Consider the following 21,206-nt stretch of genomic DNA (forward strand, 5'->3'; position numbering starts at 1 on the left):
ACCGGATTGGTTGCAAATTCAGATGTTCTATAACAGGTTAAATGGGCAAACGCGGACTTTAGTTGATGCTGCATCTGGGGGAACTTTGATGTCAAAGACACCTGAGGGTGCTACTGCTCTTTTGGAAGAAATGACCTCAAATAACTATCAATGGCCAACTGAAAGAGCAATGGCTAAGAAAGTTGCTGGAATTCATGAATTGGAGCCGTTTGCTGCACTTTCAGCTCAAGTTGCTTCTTTGTCTCATCAAATTTCATCTTTGACAACCCAGAGGATATCACAAGGTGCAGAATATGTGGCAGCTACAAGTAGGACAGATTCGAGTATTGGAGCGAGTCAAGAGCAGGTTCAATACATCAATAATTGGAACTACAATTATCGTGGTGATCCTTTGCCACAATATTACCATTCAGGGCTTCGAAATCATGAGAATTTGTCTAACTAATACAAGGAATGTGCTGCAACCTCCTGCAGGATTTGAAAGTCATCAAGGTGAGAAGAAGATGTCACTTGAGGATGCCATGATATCTTTTGTTGAGGAGACAAAAGCAAGGTTTAAAAAGACAGATGCACGACTAGACAACATTGAGACTCATTGCAACAATATGGGAGCCACTATGAAGAACCTTGAAATACAAATTGGGCAACTGGCCACGACTATAAATACCCAACAGAGAGGAACTTTTCCTAGCAACACAGAAGTGAATCCTAAGGAACAATGCAATGTCATCACACTTAGGAGTGGAAGAGAAATTGATAAATCACCAGCAAAGGAAACTATGTCCACATCTACACCTAAAAAGAATGGCCGAAGCAAGAATAAAGGGGAAGAAGAGGAGATTGTGGAGGATACACCAAGAGAGACGGACACGCTTCCATCAATTTCATTTCCTGACAATCCTCCTATTCTCTCTACTCCACTTCCTTATCCTCAACGTTTTCAAAAACAAAAATTAGATAAGCAATTTTCTAAGTTTTTGGATATTTTTAAGAAAATTCACATAAATATTCCTCTTACAGATGCCTTGGAACAAATTCCAAACTATGTCAAATTCTTGAAGGACATCATTTCAAAGAAAAGAAGGTTGGAGGAGTTCGAAACAGTGAAGCTTACTGAGGAGTGTAGTGCTATTCTTCAAAAGAAATTGCCTCAAAAATTAAAAGATCCAGGGAGTTTTACTTTGCCCTGCACTATTGGAAATTTATTTTTTGATAAAGTTTTATGTGATCTTGGTGCTAGTATTAATCTTATGCCACTTTCTGTTTGCAGGAAATTGGGACTTAGAGAGATGAAACAAACAACCATTTCTTTGCAACTAGCAGACCGATCCATCAAGTATCCACATGAAATCATAGAAGACGTATTGGTAAAGGTGGATAAATTTATTTTTCCTGCTGATTTTGTGGTGTTAGATATGGAGGAAGACCAAGAAGTCCCACTAATTCTTGGCCGACCATTCTTGGCCACTGGAAGGGCTTTAATTGATGTTCAAAAGGGTGAGTTAACATTGAGAGTGGATAAGGAAGAGGTTATGTTCAACATCTACCAAGACATGAGATTCCTAGAAGATCCAAGCACTTGCTTTCGGGTAGATGTCATTCAGCAAGGTGTAGAAAAAGTCTTTCAAAAAGATGTACAAGTTGATCACCTAGAACGATCCTTGCAGCAGATTACAACACAGCAGCGTGTGGGGAGGCCAGAACCTATGGTAGCAAGGATGGACTCTGTAATCTCTAAAGGAAAGATGCAACAACCTATATCTCTAGATTTGAAACAATTCCCTGAGCATCTTCGCTATGCATTCTCGGGTGATGCGTATGAAAATGCACAAATCTACAAAGAGCAGACGAAGAAGTGGAATGAAAACAGATTCTTAGGTGTGAGTTTGCTCCAGGACAACAGGTTCTACTCTTCAACTCACGATTAAAACTCTTCCCAGGGAATATATTCAAAGTTAATGGTCAGAGATTGAAGCACTATTATGGAGAACAAATGGAGAGGAACTGTGCATTTATTCCTCTTGGTGATCCTGGTTGATGAAGATTGAAATGTCTGGCTGGAGACGTTAAAACAAGCGCTTATGGGAGGCAACCCAAAGAGTTTTTCTTTGTTTATTTCCTTTATCTTTATCATTTATTTATTTATCTATGCACTTTTGAATAATTTAGATTTTCGATGCAGGTTCATTTGGCATGAGTACAGAGCTGAAAATTAAACTCCTCGATGGATTCACCAATAAGTCAGGGAAGTTTCTTTCTTTTCTTCAATCCTTCTCATTTTTGAATAACAGTGAAAAAAAAAATGTGTGTGAATGATGCTACTTATGCCCTTCATATACCTGCATATAACCTAGGAGTACACATTGGGTCATTTATGTGTAGTTTCTATTTATATGGCTAAACTAGGAATCGTAACTCATTGAAAGTTGATTGGTAGTGCAATTGTGTTAATCTAGCTATATAAACTTTTGTATCTACATGGTATCTCTTGAGGCTAAAAAAATACACGTTCACGTGACTTGTAGCACTTAGGGTTCCTTGTGAACACTGAGAGAGCGCCCGTGGAGACTTTGACACCTTGTGAGGTACTGTTGAGCCATTTTTCGCTCTTTTGAGTTTTGACGTCAACTCAGAGTTCATGAAACTCAACTTTCCCTATTTTTTTCTGGATACTTTTTGCACACTAGTCTTGTTTTTTGAATTACTAGCCTAGAGGTGACATCTAGTGGGGAGATAAAAACTTAGGTCTTGTAGCCTACTCAAGATGTGAAGGCCAAACCACCTCTAGAAATAGACTTATTTCATGGACGCTTGTTCGAGCTTAATGCACATGGGTGGTATGAAAACAATAAAAGAAGTGTTATGATTGTCCTAATTGACCATGAAAAGAAAGAAATTGAAAAATGAGCAGAAGAAAGAAAAAGAGAAATAGAAATACCCTACAAGAGGTGAAAGATTAATACCTGCTCCACACAACTACAACAAAAGTCAAGGACAAGACGCATGTTATCCACATATGAAGACTCTTCACCCGCCTAATGCCTCAGATGTATTCACGTCTAGTTTGTGAATAAGTTAATCTAGGGTGGTCTCGGTTGGACATGGCGAGTAGGTGAGAAGATGTTAGGGTGAAGGACCCGACACCTCCTAAATAGGCTTGATCCTTTTCAGACTAGTCCACTCCATACATTTAGCGTTTGTTCCTTGCAGTATGTGGGATGTTTGATCATGACACTCCTCCTCACATACGATGAGTGAACCCATCCTTTTTGAGTGTTTTTGAGGGTATACCAGTTAGGCCGAGTCAAAGCGACAATTCTTTAGGTGTCCATGGATATCCTGGGTGTAACGAGTCACACACATTACACGTGCTTTAAGATTTCGCCTATTTATACTTGAATTTATATGGTTACATTAACTCTGAATTGTGCCACAAGTTAATTTTACGTGAGTTTACTGTTCTTAATGGCTATATAATGATGAGATTTGCATGAATGACTTACTTCAGAGTTGCGTGAATTGGGTATGAATGAGTTTGTGTGTAATTTGGTGATATTCCTATATGTGAAAGGGTATGGTTGTGTTGCCTGTGTATTCATTCATTGAAATTGGTATGACACCACCCTAAATTGCATTCACGTTATTTGCTAGGTACTAGCAAAACTTTAGTTGGGGGGTGTGATTACGCGCTTAAATTGCGTAATTAGGTGCTTTAATTCATGCATTGCGAATGATATTTGTATTTAAATGCCTAATTACCCTCAATATTCTAACATTGTATTCTATTTATAAAATTTGGGTTTTATTGAGTAATGTATGAAATTTTGGTGTTTTTTTTTATTGTAGAGCAACTGTGGGAAGCTAAAAAAACCGACGGTACTTTGCAATCTATGCATAACTCTCTCATCCAACTTCTGATTCAAATGATTCAAGATGCTATAGAAAGATAAGAAAACAATTTACAATTTTCGTGTTTTGTGTTTTGCAAAATACTGGCAGCATCAAGGCCGAAATCAGACGTGAAGTTAGCATACGCCGTTTTATGGATTTTTTCGACAATTCTTCGTAATCTTGGCGTAACTTTCTCATACGAGCTCCGATTGAGATGATTCAAAATTCTAGGAAAATATGAAAAAGAGATCTACATCTTTTGTGTTTTAAGCTTTGAGAGTTACGAGCTTTAAGAGGGTCCAAAGTGGGCTTGAAAGAGGAGGGCAGTTCATGTACCTTTGAAAAAAAAAAAAAATCAAAAAATCAAAAAATGAGATGTGACCCAGCCATGCAGCCGGGTCATCTCAGAAGGGAGAGTGTGCGCTGGGTACATACAAAGGAAAGACAAAAGAATGGAAAGAAGAAAAAGAAAGGAAAGAAAAGCAAAGAAAGAAAGGATAAAAGGAAAGTAAGGAAAAGTCAGAGGAGGGGTTTCCTTTGAGGGAGCCGTGTGCAAGAGGAAAGGAAGAGGGGGCAGCGTGCGCTGGGCTGGAGGTGAGGCCGCACCATAGGAAGAAAAAAAAAAGGATTTTTCTTGGGGAGGCCAAAGCACATAGGGTTTCTTGGAAAAATTATTTTTTGGAGAGCTTTCTTGTGGTTTTCTTTTGGGGGTGCTGTGAATATACATACACAGATAGCAAAGGAGAGTTGGAAGCATGCAAAAATACTATCTTTTCAGAATCGAAAAGTGGCGAACAACGGCGATATTCGGGGTGTTTGTGACGCGCGACGGCGGTGCGGCGAGTGTTGATCTTTTCCCGTACACTCCAAATTGAAGAAAATATGGTGAAATCTGTTATGTTGGATTTTATTTTCGGAATGAACTAAATTTTTGAATTCTAGGAAAACGATGTAGCCAGTTTCGAACTATGCTTGCTCTTTGATGCTAATCTGAAATAGTTTTCATTAATGTTTGTTTGAGTTATTCTGTGCCTAATGCTTTTAATTAACTGACCATTAATTAAATGATTTTAGTCTTGTGATTTGCTACCGAAATGGGGGATTATAGGATAGATCTTGGATAATTCAGCGTAGGTAAATATAGAGATCGAAAGACTTATATGAACCTACGTAGCATAAAAAATCGAGGGTCTTACTGCATTCTTACATTATTAATTTGCATACTCTTATGTTAAATAATAAACATGAATAGGTTCCGATTGACTATCGAAAGAGGCTTTTGGAAAAATTGGCGATTTGCTAACAAACAGAGAAAACGAAGTTAAATTAGCTAAATGAGTAAAGCATAGTGAGAAACTAGCTGAAATCGGTTTCCTAGAAGTTTTCACCATCATCAATTTGACACGCGGTATTCAGTTTTAAATTCTCCTGAATAGTTTATTTAAAGTAGCTTTGTTTAAATTTTGCAGTCTAAAATTGTTAATTTTTCTAAATAAAATCAAGGTTAGTAAAATTTCGGTACTTGGTAAAATTAAGACATCAATCCCTGAGGACGATACTCTACACATCATTATATTATAAAACTACGATACTGTGCACTTGCAGTTTGCACCGGTCAGATTGGTTAGCAATTAATCACGCTAGTATTGATTGTCATCAGAAAGAAGTAAATTTTAGACGCCCTGGCGAGCAAGAATTCAGATTTATTGGTTCACGTGTACGTGCTTCATCACAGTTAGTGTCAACCATGCAGGTGAGCGAACTGCTCCTGGACGAAAGTCAGGGGTTTATGGCTTTTGTAAAGGAGGTGTCAGGAAATGAATCGAAGCTTGACAGTGCACTAGTAGTACGAGAATTTTCAAATATTTTTCCAAAAGAGCTACCTGGGTTGCCTCCTGATTGTGAGGTGGATTTTGCTATAGATTTACCTCCAGGGACAGAACTGATCTCTAAGGTTCCTTACCATATGGCTTTAGCTAAATTGGGAGAATTAAAGGATGAATTGCAAGAATTGCGAAATAAAGGATTTATACGACCCAGTGTATCATCGTGGGGAGCTCCTATGTTGTTCGTAAGGAAGAAAGATGGATCTATGAGGATGTGTATTGATTACAAGGAAATAAACAAGGTTACTATTAAGAATAGATATCCTCTACCCCATATAGATGATCTATTTGATCAGCTCCAAGGTACACGAGTGTATTCCAAGATTGACTTCAGATCAGGTTATCATCAAGTAAGGGTAAAAGTTGAGGATGTTTCGAAGACAGCCTTTAGGACTAGGTATGGGCACTATGAATTCCTCATTATGCCATTGGGTCTGACAAATTCCCTAACTGTGTTCATGGACTTGATGAATAGAGTCTTTCACTAGTATTTAGACCAGTTCGTAGTGGTTTTTATTGATGATATACTAGTTTACTCGAGAAGTTTTGAGGATCATGAGGCACACTTAAGATAGGTACTGGAGACGCTCAGGGAGAAGGAGTTATATGTCAAGTTTAGTAAATGTGAATTTTGGCTAGAGAAAGTGTGTTTTTAGGTAATGTGATCACAGGGGATGGTATTTCCATGAATTCTAGTAAAATTGATGCAATGGTGAATTGGGCCAGGTCGAGGAACGTTCAGGAAATCAGAAGTTTCTTGGGACTGGCAAGTTATTACCATCGATTCATCGAGGGGTTTTCAGCTTTATCAAGACCTTTCATGCGTTTGATCAGGAAGAACGTAGTGGTTTTTTTTTTTTATCAATCTCGCGGGTTTTGAAATTTGAACTCGTTTCAGAGAGATTTATTGAAGAAGTTGGGCTCGACAGCGTAAGCTCCCCAAAGAAGGAAACTGAGACGGGAAACCTGGAGATTTGTCTAGGAGCGATGTTTGGAGAAAAACAAAAGAAAAAGAGGGAAAGAGAAAGGGAGGGGAATAATAGGCAGAGAAGATACAGAAGAAACAAAACAGTGTCAGCTCTTCTCCTGGGTGAGTCGTTTTCGAATGGTATAAAAAAGTTCTGCAGAATCAAGAAAAACCCTAGTCTTCGTCATGGCGAGAGACGACGACGACGGTGTTGGGTGCTTTGCTTGTTGAAAAACCCTAGGTTGTTCCGCCGCCCTCGTGCTTTATCACTCACTCTACACTCCGCCGCAACACAAGGAGGAGGAGTCGGGAAACTCAGGCATTGCAGCGGCATTTCTTAGCGGTGCTGCAGTTCTCATCGGAGAGCAGCAATGGCGTTTCGTCTCCGACATTGGCAGTGATCATCTCCGACGTTGCAATGAGGAGGGTTTGGGTTGTAAGAAACTGAGACGGCGACAACGACAAAGTGGTGACAGCGAACCTGTGTCGGCGACATACGGTGATGGCAGACGTAGGTCTACGAGAAGGGACACCGCAGGTTGGTTTTTTATTTATTCATTATTTATTTTTATTTTTTGGTGTTCAATATGAAAAACAGGTAGCCGTTATACATAACCACGCCATCTACAGTAGCTGTTACTAGAGGGTCAAGGGGAGGTGTCAACACTAGATTACGGGTTGCGGGGAGTGGTTCGGGGGATGATAAGGTCGAAAAAGGGGAAGGTTTTGCTGGGAAAAAATCGTTTGCGGAAGCCTTGAAGAGGCCAATTCCATCTTCAAAATTCAAAATCCCGTTGAGGAAACCAGAACTGATTAATGGGGAATTAGGTTTTGTTTTCTCGGATGTGGAGATGGAAAAGGCTGGTAAGGATCTAAAGTTTGCGTTAGTGCTTAAATTTCTATCTGCAAGGTCGTATATCGATGTCCTTTGGAGGCATATTATCGAATCCTGGGGTCTCTCTGACCTCCCAATGATAAGTTTTATGGACAACTATCATGTTCTATTGCATTTGATAAACGAAAAGGACTACATTTCATGCATAGGCACGAGAAGGAAGATGGGTGGCAGGGTGCCAATTTCGGCTATTTAACTAGTCCGTGAATTTTGATCTCAACAAGGAGCCATCGATCGCACCTCAGTGGATTTTCTTAGTATGTCTGTCTTTACATTTATATAGAATGAACTGTTTACAGAGTTTGGCCACTAGATTTGGTAGATTTTTTAGGACGGATAATGTCACATTATATAGAACACGAGCCACTGGTGCAAGATTATGTGTTGAAGTAGATTTGCAAAAGGATCCTATGGAGGGTTTTCCATTGGTGGTAGGACAAAAGCGGAATTGGCAGAGGGTAATATATGAGAAGAGGGGTTTCTATTGTAATAAATGTTGTACGCAATGTCACACTGAAGTAGTATGCCGATTTGGAGTTAAGCCTAAGAATAAAAGGAAGGTAGGTATGAGGAAGGAGGGAGATGGGATGGTTTGGAAAGAAGTGGGTAGAAAAGAGAATATGATAGTTGAAGAGGAAGGTCCAGTTTTGAGGATTCGGGATCAGAGGGTGGAGGAGAAGAATGATGGAAACGTGAGTGGTTCGACGAATGTGATTGAGAAAAATAAAGAAATTGTGAATGAGGCTAATAATGTGGGTACTCAAAAAGTGGATGAAGTTAATTTGGTAGAGAATAATAGTGGAGAGAAAGTTGAACGTTGTCAAGATCAAAAGTCAAGGGTGGTACGGGTACAGGTAGAACTGGGAGGTTGTTCTAGGACTGCCCAGGAAATCTGAGTTGTTTATGAGGGGGGAGGGGAAAAGTTGAAAAGGAAAATGATGGGGAGGTGATTTTGGTGGAGGAAGTGGATGAGAGAGAGGGGGATGTGAAGGGTGTAGTGTGTAGGGATAATTATGATGTGTTATTTGAGGGAGATATGGAGGTTTGCATTGATACTCAAAAAGAATATTACTCTGATCCGGGTAATGTGACAGTGGGTGAATTGGAAGGAAGAAACAAAGATGATGGGCAAGTGAGAAAGTCAAAGAGGGCTAAGGCAATGCCTCAAAAGTTGAACTTATGATTGATAAAGTTATGTTTTGGAATATAAGAGGGTTGGACACGTTGAAGAGAAGATTGAAACAAATTGTGAAAGATCAGAAAGTTTGGATTTTAGCCGTTTCGGAGCCTTTCAAGATATAGAAAAGATACGAAGGTGGGCGGTGTATTTGCAATTTAGTAACTTTTGCTCTAATGTAGATGAAGGTGGGAAGATTTGGCTGTTCTGGAAAGATGATGCTCAAATGGATTGGGTGGGTGCCTCAAATCAATGTGTGACAGTTTTGTTAATAAAGGATAGAGGCTCTCTGTTTTTTACTTTTGTATATGCTAAATGTTATCATATTAAGAGAAGATATTTATGGGAATAGCTTTAGGGGATGTCGAGTTTTGATGTGGCTTGGGTTGTTATGGGAAATTTTAATGTAATTCAATCAGATGAGGAAAGGGTGGGAGATCGACCTCGCTTGGGTTCGTCTATGGCTGAATTCAATGGTTGTATTAATAGTTGTGGATTATTGGACCTCAAATTCGAAGGAAGTCAATTTTCATGGTGTAACGGCCAACAAGGTTTGATGAGAAGTTGGGCGAAACTGGACAGAGTGCTGATTAATAATGTTTTTTCTACAAAATATAGTGAAGCTAAGACATCTTTGTTGAAAAGAAATACTTCAGATCATTCTTCTATCATATTATAGTTGTGTGCGAGTATGGAAAGGTATGGGCCAGCATCTTTTAGGTTTCAGAACATGTGGACGTCGCATGGGGATTTTTTGAAAATGGTTGAATCATCTTGGAGAGAACGCATTGTGATGGATTCAAAATTATGTAAATTGGCGGGTAAATTGAAAAGGCTAAAACAAAGGCTTATGGGGTGGAATAAACAGACTTTCAGTCATGTTGGTGGTTTTATTCAAGAGTTGGAGGAAAGGGTGGAAAAATATTAGAATTTACTACAGACAGAGTACTCGAAATCAGTTGAAGAAGAGTTCCTTATTTCTAAGGCTAAATTGGAGGTTTGGTATAGAAGGGAAGAGGCTAGGTTGGCGTAGCAAGCAAAGATGAAATGGTTGATTGATGGTGATCAGAATTCCAAGTTTTTCCATGTTGTGATTACGCAAAAAAGGAATAACTCTTGTGTAAACTCAATGGTGCTTCCTAACGGTTCGATGTTGGAAAATATACAGATGGTCCATGATGAGGCTATGAATTATTTTGAGCAATTCTTGAGGCAAAAAAGTTCAGTACAAAAGTCAAATCTGGATGGTGTTATCCATTCGGTGGTTTCTGAGGAGTCTATAGGTCAGCTAAGGGAAAAACCGACTGAGGAGGAGGTTTATGAAGCTATTTCTTCTAATTCTGTGAATCGTAGCCCTGGACCGGATGGGTTTGGGTCTTCTTTCTATATTACCTTGTTGGAAGATTATTAAAAATGATGTGATGGATGCGGTAAGAGAATTATTCAAAGGTGATATGTTGTCTTGGTATTTTTGTTCCTCTTACATAGTGTTTATTTCAAAAGTAAAGGATCCTCGGTCTTTTTATAAATTTCGGCCGATAAGCCTTTATAACGTAATCGATAAAATTTTCTCCAAAATCCTTGTTGGTAAGCTTTCATTGGCGATGGATGATTTAATATGTTTAGAAAGAAGTGTTTTTGTGAAAGGGAGTAGTATTTTTGAAAATATAACGCTTGCTCAAGAGATGACAAAATTATTACATAGGCGGGTGAGAGGAGGTAATATAATTGTAATGCCCCGAACCCTTAAACCCGGGTCCGGTGCGTTATACCAGATAAAATCTTTGATAATCCATAATTAACATAACATACGCAGAGGAAAACATAAACAAAATCTCCATATAACACAATACCAGAGTTTACTAATTTCTATTTATAATTTATAGTATCCATCCAACACTTGCATTCCCATATATACATACATCTCCAAAAGCATTTCAGTATTTTCACAACCATCATGTTCTCAACAATATTAAAACATAAAAGCTTAAAACATAAATATTTACATTCCCCCAACGTGTTTTGAAAATATACCCTTTCTTTTTAAGTCCCTCAAAATGCTAAATACCCTCGAGCTCCCTAAGCTTGACCTCAAGGATGTCCTAAAAAAGAAATAATCATATTCGGGTGAGACACATCTCAGTAAGGGAAGAAATATACATATTAAAACAACGTGTGACCAACATGAGATAGATAGATATCATTTTTATTTCATATGCAAATCATCATATAACATTGAAATCGTTTTTTGAACCTAAACAATCACATGCAAATATTTAATCCACGAGATTACCCAAGGATAAAGGTGATTACCCGCCCATACAAGTAGCACCCCTCTACTCTGATACTTAGGTAACCCTAAGGTCACAATTAAAACATATCAGAGCACTCACCTTACTCAGTAAGCCCTCAAGTGGTATATTAATCTCGTACTCACACAGTTCAACAATAGTTTACCGAAAAAGGCCCTAAGGATAGGGAATCCTACCTGCCCATACAAGTAAGTTCCCTCTGCCCTAGTGTGTTATACAGCTACTGCCACATCCGAAGCTATTAGTGCACTCGCCTTACTCAGCAAGCCCTCAGGCGAAGAGTATGCCTCGCCCAATCGTGACATGTTCTACGTACATACATACTTCTATTATCATAATACATTATTATGTTCTGTCATTATACATTCATGCACATTCATTCTTGTTCATAACTTAACTTTGCATTTCGTTTCACTTTAAGTGACTTTTTCCCATTTACATCATTTACCTTTGTCATTTCATTTCATTACTTCGTACTATAACTGGTCTTTAGCCATCATCAGTTAGTCTACGTAGAAACGTGCTAGATCTGCTAACACAACTCCTTTTAGCTGTCATCAGTTAGTCTACACAGAAGTGTGCTAGATCTGCTAACATGGCTGTCTTTCAGCTGTCTTACATTTACATGGTTGCATTTAACATACACAGGCAACATTGTCCATATCATATTTTATTCTCATTGTTCTACTTACTTAGCCTGCATCTCATACATTTAACATAAAATTTGCACAGATTCTCATGCCACACAATTTAGTAATAAAATTCATACATATTTCTCATAAAATAAGCCAACCCACATTTAACAATTACATGCTCAAAATACACTCCATTTCTTACATAATTCCTTAGAAAATTCCTTTCACTTTCGTTTGTTTACTTTCACACATACATAACTATATCGACAATCATAGGCTCAAAAAACATAAATTTCATGGCTGGCATTTTAAACGCATATAAAAAACATATATACATAAATAACACATGTTCATTTTTTAATTCATGAAAAACCTGATTTAATATATAAATTTCTCCCTTACCTGAATTATCGAACTACATCGACAGGGACTCCGGAAAAATACCTGCGGCGCTCACCCAAATCCTGAATAAAAATTCTAGTTCCATGTAATTAATTCCAAATAAAATGTTATTTTAATATTTTCTAGGCCCATAAATTCTAAATAAATAAATATACCCTTAAATATAGTCAAATTACTAAATTTCCTAAATTAATTAATTCATTTCCCCAAAATACTACCCATCTAGCCTTCCTAGGCTCCACACACCTCAAATTAATATTTAAACTAATATTTAATACTCCCACTTAATTTTCTAAATTATGTCTGCGGGGCCCAAAATTACACCCGCGGCGCTTACCCGAGCCCTGATTCAAAAACCCTAATTTCATTTAAATTATTTCTAAATAACGTACTATTTAAATATTTTCTAGGGTCATAATTTTTAATTTACAGTTATACCCTCATATTTAATTAATTTGCCAAATTTCCTAAATCCACTCTCACTTTGGAGTAGAGCCTAGAAAATTCCAATTGAAAAATTACATATGCCAAAATGACAACGACTAGGACCATATGGTGGTACCCATTCGCCGATTTAACAGTAGATTTAAAGTAAAATTGAGAAAATGGAGAAAAATTACCTTTCCCTAGGAGCAGTGCCTAAGTCGTTCCCACGACCAATCTACTCCAGTAAAAATGTCGGCAGCGGAACCAGGAATCCAACGGCACCTTCCGTTTCCTGATCCACTGCAAATTTACTGAGAAATTTAGAGAGACAGAGACGAAGATGGAGGTGGCTGCGGCTGGCGTAGGAATTTTGCAGAGGATGGGGGGCGTGCTGCTTCTGATTTCTTCTTCTTTCTTCTTCTTTCTTTCTTCTCTTCTTATCTTCTTATCTTCAGATTACTTTATATTTATATATCTTATTTTAATTATTATTATTTTTTAAATCCAATGCAATAATATTTAATTTAACAACTAATAATTTAGTTACTTAATTTAATTTAATTTCTTTTCTTTTTTTTAATTTTTTCCCCACGTCATTCCTTTTATTTATTTATTTGTTATTTTATTTATTTTAATCCTTTTAAATTTTTGAGTCTTTACAATAATGCTAAAGCTTGATATGAGCAAAGCATATAATAGAGTGGAGTGGCACGTGGTAGATCATATTTTCCATGCTCTTGGTTTTCCAGATTGGTTTTGTAAGTTGATTCAGAATTGTATATCTACTCCATGGTTTTCTGTCATGATGCATGACACTTATAGAGGTTTTTTCAAGTCAAAAAGGGGCTTGAGGCAAGGGGATCCGTTGTCGCCGTATATTTTCATCATCATGGAAGAAGTTCTTTCTAAATTAATTCAAAAAGAGTTGATTGAGAAGCGAATTTTACCATTTGCACATTCGTGTGGTACACATATTATATTGCATTTAATGTACGCAGATGATGTTGTTATATTTGCTAATGCTGGAAAAAAATCTGTTAGACAGTTAATGGAGGTGATTAAGGAGTATGAAAACTGGACTAACCAAAGGGTGAATAAAGATAAATCAGCTACTTTTTTCTCAAAGAAGTTGGGTGTTCAAAGGAAGGAAAAAATTCTTCAAGAGACTGGTTTTATTGAAGGTAAATTTCCTTTTATGTATTTGGGTGTGCCAATAGTGGATGGTAAATTGAAGGACTGCCATTTTGACCCTTTAATTCAAAAAATCAGTAAGAGAGTTGAAGGCTAGAAAAGTAGACTGCCATCTCAAGGAGGTCGTCTAATTTTGTTGAGACATGTGCTTTCGAGCATGTCATTGCATCTGTTAGCTGTTCTAAATGTCCCGAAATTGGTGATAAAAAAGATACAAGGTATGTTTGCTTCTTTTTTCTGGGGATTTAAGGATGGAAAAGAAAAAATGAAATGGAGGGCTTGGAAGAAATTGTGTGTTCCTATGGAGGAGGGGGGCATATGACTAAGGGATATTTCAGAAGTATAACGATCTTTGTTCATGAAGTTTGGTTGACATTTATTAACACAAAATTCTTTATGGGTTAGATTTTTTAAAGCTAAATATGTGAAAGGAGGACATATTGCTCTTTGCAGACCACATGGATTTGATTCTTCCTTTTGGAGGAAAGTTCTGCAAGGTATGTCTGAACTCTTAAGTAAATCTAAGTGGAAGGTTAGAGAAGGAGATGTAAAATTTTGGTATAATAAGTTTCTAGATTCGGGACCTTTGTTTTCAGTTTGTCCAAATGGTGCACATTCACATATCTGATTAAAAGATTTGGTTATCAATAATGCGTGGGATGTGAAAAATTTGCAAAGGATTCTAGGGTTTAATAAAGCGGAAGAAGTGATGAAAAAAGTGGGAAACCTTAGAAACTTTTCGGACATACTGTTATGGCTCTCGGAAAAGGATGGTTGTTTTAATACAAAGTCTGCATGGGATGTTATCAGAGTTAGAGCTCCAAAATTTTATTGGGTAAAGTGGGTTTGGAATAAATTGTTATCAAAGAAAATTGTTATCTGTATGTGGAAGACCGCTTTTGAGTGCTTAAGCATTGATGAAAAGGTGAGAAGGGTGGGGGTATCACTTGCTTCGGCATGTAATTGTTGTGAGATGAGGCAACCAAAAGATATGAAGCATGTGTTAAATAAGGGAGACCTTGCTACTGATGTTTGGAGGAAGGTTTCAGTGGAGGTAGGTGTACCTTTCCTTAAGCAACAAAGTTGGAAAGAAATGGTCCAAATATGGTTTAATAAGGCTTCTAGGTACTCTCAATTGGGATCATTGATGGGTTTGATTCCTTGTTTAGTAGTTTGGAGGCTGTAGAGAAGGAGATGTGCGGCTAGAATGGAGGGGCAATTGGAGAGTAGTACAGATGTATGGTTGTCCATTAAGTATTGGGTGAGGGTTTTGAGCAAGAACATGACAAGATTGGCTCAGTTAAAGGATGCTAATGTTCGGATATTGCAAAATTTGAAAGTGCAATTTGTGAATAAAAGAATTAAAATTGTGCAATGTGTGAGATGGCTAAAACCGAGGTAAAGGAGGTTGAAGCTAAATTTGGACGAGAGCAGCTTGAGGAACCCAGGGCCGGCGGGTGGTGGTGGCATCCTTAGAGACAATACAGGTTCTTTTGTTTTTCGTTTTTCAAAATATTTTAGTTCTTGTTCAAATAATGAAGCTGAGTTGAGAACTGTGTTGGAGGGAATAAAGATTTGCAAACATTTGGGTCATACCAGTATTGATATTGAATGTGATTCGAATATTGTAGTAAATTGGATAAGATCCAGTAAGTGCTCCTTGTGGTATTTGTGAGATTTTTGGGAGTGGCTTATTAGTTTATTAGAGGGAGTAGACTTTTTGATAAATCATTGGTATAGAGAAGGGAACAAAGTGGTAGATGTTTTGCCTCGATAAGGTGCTATGGGGAGGAATAGTTTGTTTACAAGTAGTAGTCAACTTCCTAAAGTTATCAATGGTTTATAGAAACTGGAGAAGATGGGTACGGCTTATATGAGGTATATTTAACTGATTTCCTATAGGTATTGCGTTTATGCTTATATGAGGGTTTTTTTTCTTTTATTTTTTTTGTTGCGTGAGGTTTGTTTTGTATTTCCTTGTTTTTTTTTTAAAATTCTTTGATATTTTTCTTTTCTTTCCTTTATTTCTTTTAACATTATAATTCGGACAAGACCGACCCCCCCCCCCCCCCCCGGGGCGCAGAAAAGCATTTCATGCGTAAAATTGGAATAATACTAGTAATTGTAGTAATGGTAGTGGTTGTAGAAGAGGAAGAGGATGGTGGAAGTTTTTAAGCCTATCACATGATACATTATGGGGATCCTGCATATCCACCTTCCACAATTGCATTTAGAGCTAATTAGAATAAGCTCTTAGTTTGGCTTACATGCTGATATGCAAGGTCATTAAACACAACTAATGACGAGTGTAATAGCAGCACCCAAAAGTAGCATGTATCTATAAATATTACCTAAAAATTGAAAACCAAACCAAATAATTAATCACTTAGATATTTACACAATTATTGATAGCTAGGGGTGTGACTGATCATTTTAAGCCATAGACCTTGTAGTGTGAATCTTTTTTCACCATTTTATTCTTATAAAATTTGTAAAAATAAAAAATATATACAATGAAAAATTGTGATTTTTTTGAATAATTTAAAGTGACTATATCAATAGGATAAATGTAATATCAGGATGTCTAATTATTTTTATGATGGAAAATAATTATTTTTTCAAAAAAAAAAAACTTTAATTTGGTACATGGGATAAGAGTTTCGCGGCTTGAAGGGTTTCTTACGTAACTTGACAGAGACAGACTTTGGCTAGGGAGGGGCGCAGTGGCCCACTCTTCCCCCAAATGGGGTCAAAAATAATTAAAGACCTCTGCTCCCTACCACACATCACACAACACACTCTGATACCATGCTAAAGTTCATAATCCAATGCGGTGAGAGAGAGAGAGAGATAGATAGGGCAGCCGCACGCAGACCGGCCGCGGTTCTATATTCCAGAGATATGATACAATGACAAAATACATAATAAAATAAATCCTAAACCTAAAATGTGTATATAGGCTAAAATGCCCCTAATTAAATATATATTATCTGTCATTTGGAAAATAAGTTTTTTTTAAAAAAAATAGTTATACGAAAAGTACTTATAATAAATTATTTTTAGATAAATGTATTTTTTTTTAAAAAAAAATACATTTTTACGAGCAATTGCAAATCATCATGTGAAGAATGATTGAAAAAAAGAATTGGGTACATGGGATAAGAATTTGGTGGCTTGAAAGGGTTTCTTACGTAACTTGAACTTGACCGACACACACTTTGGCTAGGGAGGTGCACTAGTGGCCTACTTTTCTCCCATATGTGGTCAAAAAAACTCTCTCTCTCTCTCTCTCTCTCTCTCTCTCACATTATTACTTCTGACCTGGCTAGCTGTACGTGTGTGTGTATATATATATATATATATATATATGTGTATGTGTGTTGAATGTATACATACATATTCACGTTAGCTCTTTATTGGGGTGGTAGTACAGTGTGTAATATTGAATCTCACAGAGAGAGAGAGAGAGAGATGGGAAGTAAACAGTGCAATGGAAGCTCAGAGGGTGTGACGATGATGAAGATGAAGATGCCGGAGATCAAGTTCACCCAGCTCTTCATTAATGGCCAATTTGTCCCTTCTATTTTAGGTACCTACGTATATCCTTTTTTTTTTTTAATTTTTATGTTTGAGCAGTTTGGGCTTAGTATATAAGCATATATATAAAACATTAAATAGTATGTGCTTTTGAAAAATTCAAGCTCAAAATTAATTTAGTTTTCAGACATTAATCATTTTTTTTGTGTGAGTCCGAATATTTTACAGTCCTTCTAAATGATATTAGTGTCCCCATGTTAAATGCCATTGTTCAAAAGCTCTATAGATATATAAATATAATATACATATACATAATTTCTTCGAACGTTTTTAATGATTAATTTGTTACTTTTTTCTTTGAAACCGACAATAAATTTAAAAATATAAAAAGGAAGAACATTTGAAACGGTGGATCCAAGAACAGAGGAAGTGATAGCAAAAATAGCAGAAGGAGACAAGGAAGACGTGGATTTAGCTGTGAAGGCCGCACGTGAAGCTTTCGACCACGGCACATGGCCTCGCCTTTCTGGCTATGTAAGCGTATAAGTTGCTTTCTAAAAACTTGTTTCTATTTTATTCCATTTTATTCATGACTTCGGTTGTGTGAGTTCATCAATTTCTTTTTTCTCTCTTTTTTTTTTTTATTGATTTTGTTACCTTTATTATTTTTGGATATATTTTCTTATATTGTAAAATCTCATCTCCTAAGAGGGAAGAAATGAGAAATTTAAAAAGTAAATAAAAAGATATTTTTCAACTTTCTTTTACAAATTTAGAAAATTTTAAAAATGGAATTTTTTCATTATTTTCAAAATAAAAAATAAAATTATTGCACAAGTGAATAGTATCAAAATATTTATAGTGCTTTCTGATTTATTTTTTATACAGATGCTGCTAAACGAAAAATTAAACTGACCATTCTTTAAGAAACTAAAAATAAAAAATAAAAGAAGGAACAGTTTTATGATCGCGCAAGATATAAAATATTTTGTTATGAAACACGAAGTATTTTTCTTAGAATTTAGCAGAGATCGAGTCTCTGCATATTCCAGAAAGGAATTAATGGGGACGGATGGATATGGATCAGGAAAGGGGAAGGATAATGTCGAAACTGGCCGACTTAATCGAGGAGAACATCGAAGAAATTGCCACCTTGGAATGTCTCGACACCGGCAAACTCTTCAGTTTGGCCAAGACCGGCGACGTTCCCAGCGCAATTAGGAGTCTGCGCTACTACGCCGGCGCCGCTGATAAAATCCACGGCGACACACTGAAAATGTCCGGCGAGCTCCAGGGGTACACCTTGCAGGAGCCCGTGGGCGTGGTGGGCCACATCATCCCCTGGAACTTCCCCTCCCTCATGCTCTTCACCAAGGTCGCCCCTGCTCTGGCCGCCGGCTGCACCATGGTCGTCAAGCCGGCCGAGCAGACCCCTCTCTCCGCTCTCTTCTATGCCCATCTCTCCAAGCTGGTAATTTTAATTTTAATTTTCTTCTTCCTCTGCAACCCTTGCCCAGAGGTTGAAATTCAAATTTTGGATTTGGGTTTTGCGTGGATTAATTACACAACATAAAATATAAAACTAATCTGCAGGCTGGCATTCCTGACGGAGTGCTGAACGTCGTAACTGGGTATGGGCAGACGGCGGGTGCGGCAATTAGCTCTCACATGGACATCGACAAAGTAATCTCTCCACTCCATCCATCCTACTTTCAATTCTTAAGCCTCCCCATCTTCTATAAATTTCTAATTGAATGAATCATAAAATTGACTAATATATAAATGTATAGGTAAGTTTCACGGGGTCGACAGAGGTAGGACGTCTGGTAATGGCCGCAGCAGCAAGCAGCAATCTAAAACCAGTATCATTAGAGCTGGGAGGGAAGTCCCCTCTTCTCATTTTCGACGATGCTGACATCGACAAAGCTGCTGATCTTGCTCTCCTCAGCTCCCTATACAACAAGGTGCGTGCATGATCCATTAATTAATTAATATTGAGATATAAATACAGTAAATGAATATTTGTTTATCTATTGTTCTTAATTGATTTGTGTACATTAACTCTATTTTTTTTTTTTTTTCTTTTTTTTGTGGGGTATGTTGTATAGGGAGAGATCTGTGTAGCAGGATCTCGAGTGTTCGTGCAAGAAGGGATATATGATGAATTTGTGAAGAGGCTGGCGAAGAAGGCAAAGGCTTGGGTGGTCGGAGACCCTTTTGATCCCAATGTTTCCCAAGGGCCTCAGGTTCCTTAAATTATATATAAGCTTTTCTTACGAACAAAAGAGAGCTTTAACTAAATTACGACATTTTGTGAGTGCAGGCTGATAAGAAGCAATTTGATAAAATTCTTTCATACATTGATCATGGCAAAAGAGAAGGAGCCACCCTTCTAACGGGGGGGAAGCCCATCTATGGCAAGGGATACTATATTGAACCAACAATTTTTACTGATGTCCAGGTAACTTTTCTCCATCTAGCAATTTATGAATTAATTTTAAATGTTTTTTTATGTTTATCTTCGGTTAATCAATCAACTTTTGACAGGACAATATGCTAATTGCAAAAGATGAAATATTCGGACCTATCATGTCACTCCTGAAATTTAAGTAAGTTGTAAAAATTATTTCTCAGATGAAATGCAATATAATATTTCCTTCATTTTCTTGAGCTAATTCTCCTTTTACTTGAAATAAAGTTTCTCAATGTACCAAATGTGATTGTCATTTTCTTTCATCTATTACATTTTCTTTTCAAAAGTCATTCCAAAAAGCAATATGATTTTCATTTTCTTTAATTTATTAATTTTTCTTCTCAAAAGTCACATTAGAATAGCTTGGCCACAAAATGAGTGCCTTTTGTGGTAAGCCAAAGGACACTATCCTTATCCTATTCTATTTAATGTTATGAACTAGGACGGCATTTAAATAGTATTTGTAAGTACAGAAATTTAATTTATTTTTCTATCCAAAATATTGTAGGACTATAGATGAGGCAATTGTGAGAGCAAACAACACCAGATACGGTCTAGCGGCGGGAATCGTAACGAAGGACTTGAATATAGCGAACACAGTGTCAAGGTCAATCAAGGCAGGCATCATTTGGATCAACTGTTATTTTGCTTTCGACATGGATTGCCCTTATGGAGGGTATAAAATGAGTGGGTTTGAGAGGGAGTCTGGGTTAGATGGCCTTTACAAGTATATGCACGTCAAGTCTGTCGTTACTCCTATTTATAGGTCCCCCTGGTTGTGAAAAATATGAATATCATGTTGGTACTTTGAATGTAAAAAATAAATTAAGATGTTGAGTATGTTTAAATATTGTCGATGTTATGTTTGTACTTTGAATACTTTGAAATAATAATTGTTATATGCATTCTTAGTAATTAATTTACATACTCTAAGTTGGAATGGAGTCAAGGCAGCAATCTAATTAGTATTGTTAAAATGCAGTTGCTGTATTTTATTAGTAACATCAAGCGGTCGTAGGAATCGTAGTTCGAATTCCTTTCTAATATTTGTAGCTTTTTAATGGTGGCTATATTAATTAATGGAATATAAAAATGTCCATTTTTCAAAAATTTCTAATGCAAAATTATTTAATTTTTATTGAAAATTTATGCATCTTTTAACCGTGATATTTCTTTTTACATGGTTGATGATAATAATTTTTAGCATAATAAATGATATTTTTGTTTGAATATTCTCTCGTCTTTCAGAAGTATCAATAACAATATTAATTCGTTAAATTGTCCATCAAACTTTATTAACTTGTGAGTGTTGATTGATAAGAGCTTTAAAGTGTCCAATACTCTCAATTCTAAGCATACTTTGCCTTGCACGAATCTTCATTATATTCTAAATGAGCATTATGAGCACCCCTTT

The 21,206-nt window shown here is 36.9% G+C and overlaps 1 protein-coding gene across 1 annotated transcript; it reads left to right on the plus strand.

Annotated features, from left to right (window-relative positions):
* Positions 1 to 16,986: 16,986 nt before the first annotated feature.
* Positions 16,987 to 20,711, plus strand: LOC131157071 (aldehyde dehydrogenase family 2 member C4-like). Its single transcript, XM_058110938.1, has 9 exons — positions 16,987 to 17,371; positions 17,711 to 17,853; positions 18,407 to 18,790; positions 18,913 to 19,002; positions 19,110 to 19,283; positions 19,428 to 19,565; positions 19,643 to 19,780; positions 19,867 to 19,928; positions 20,301 to 20,711. The coding sequence occupies exons 1-9, from the start codon at positions 17,167 to 17,169 to the stop codon at positions 20,572 to 20,574; spliced, it is 1,608 nt and encodes a 535-aa protein (XP_057966921.1). The 5' UTR covers positions 16,987 to 17,166; the 3' UTR covers positions 20,575 to 20,711.
* Positions 20,712 to 21,206: the final 495 nt, after the last annotated feature.

The sequence above is a fragment of the Malania oleifera genome, chromosome 6 (assembly GCF_029873635.1).
Source record: "Malania oleifera isolate guangnan ecotype guangnan chromosome 6, ASM2987363v1, whole genome shotgun sequence".
Taxonomy (NCBI): domain Eukaryota; kingdom Viridiplantae; phylum Streptophyta; class Magnoliopsida; order Santalales; family Ximeniaceae; genus Malania; species Malania oleifera.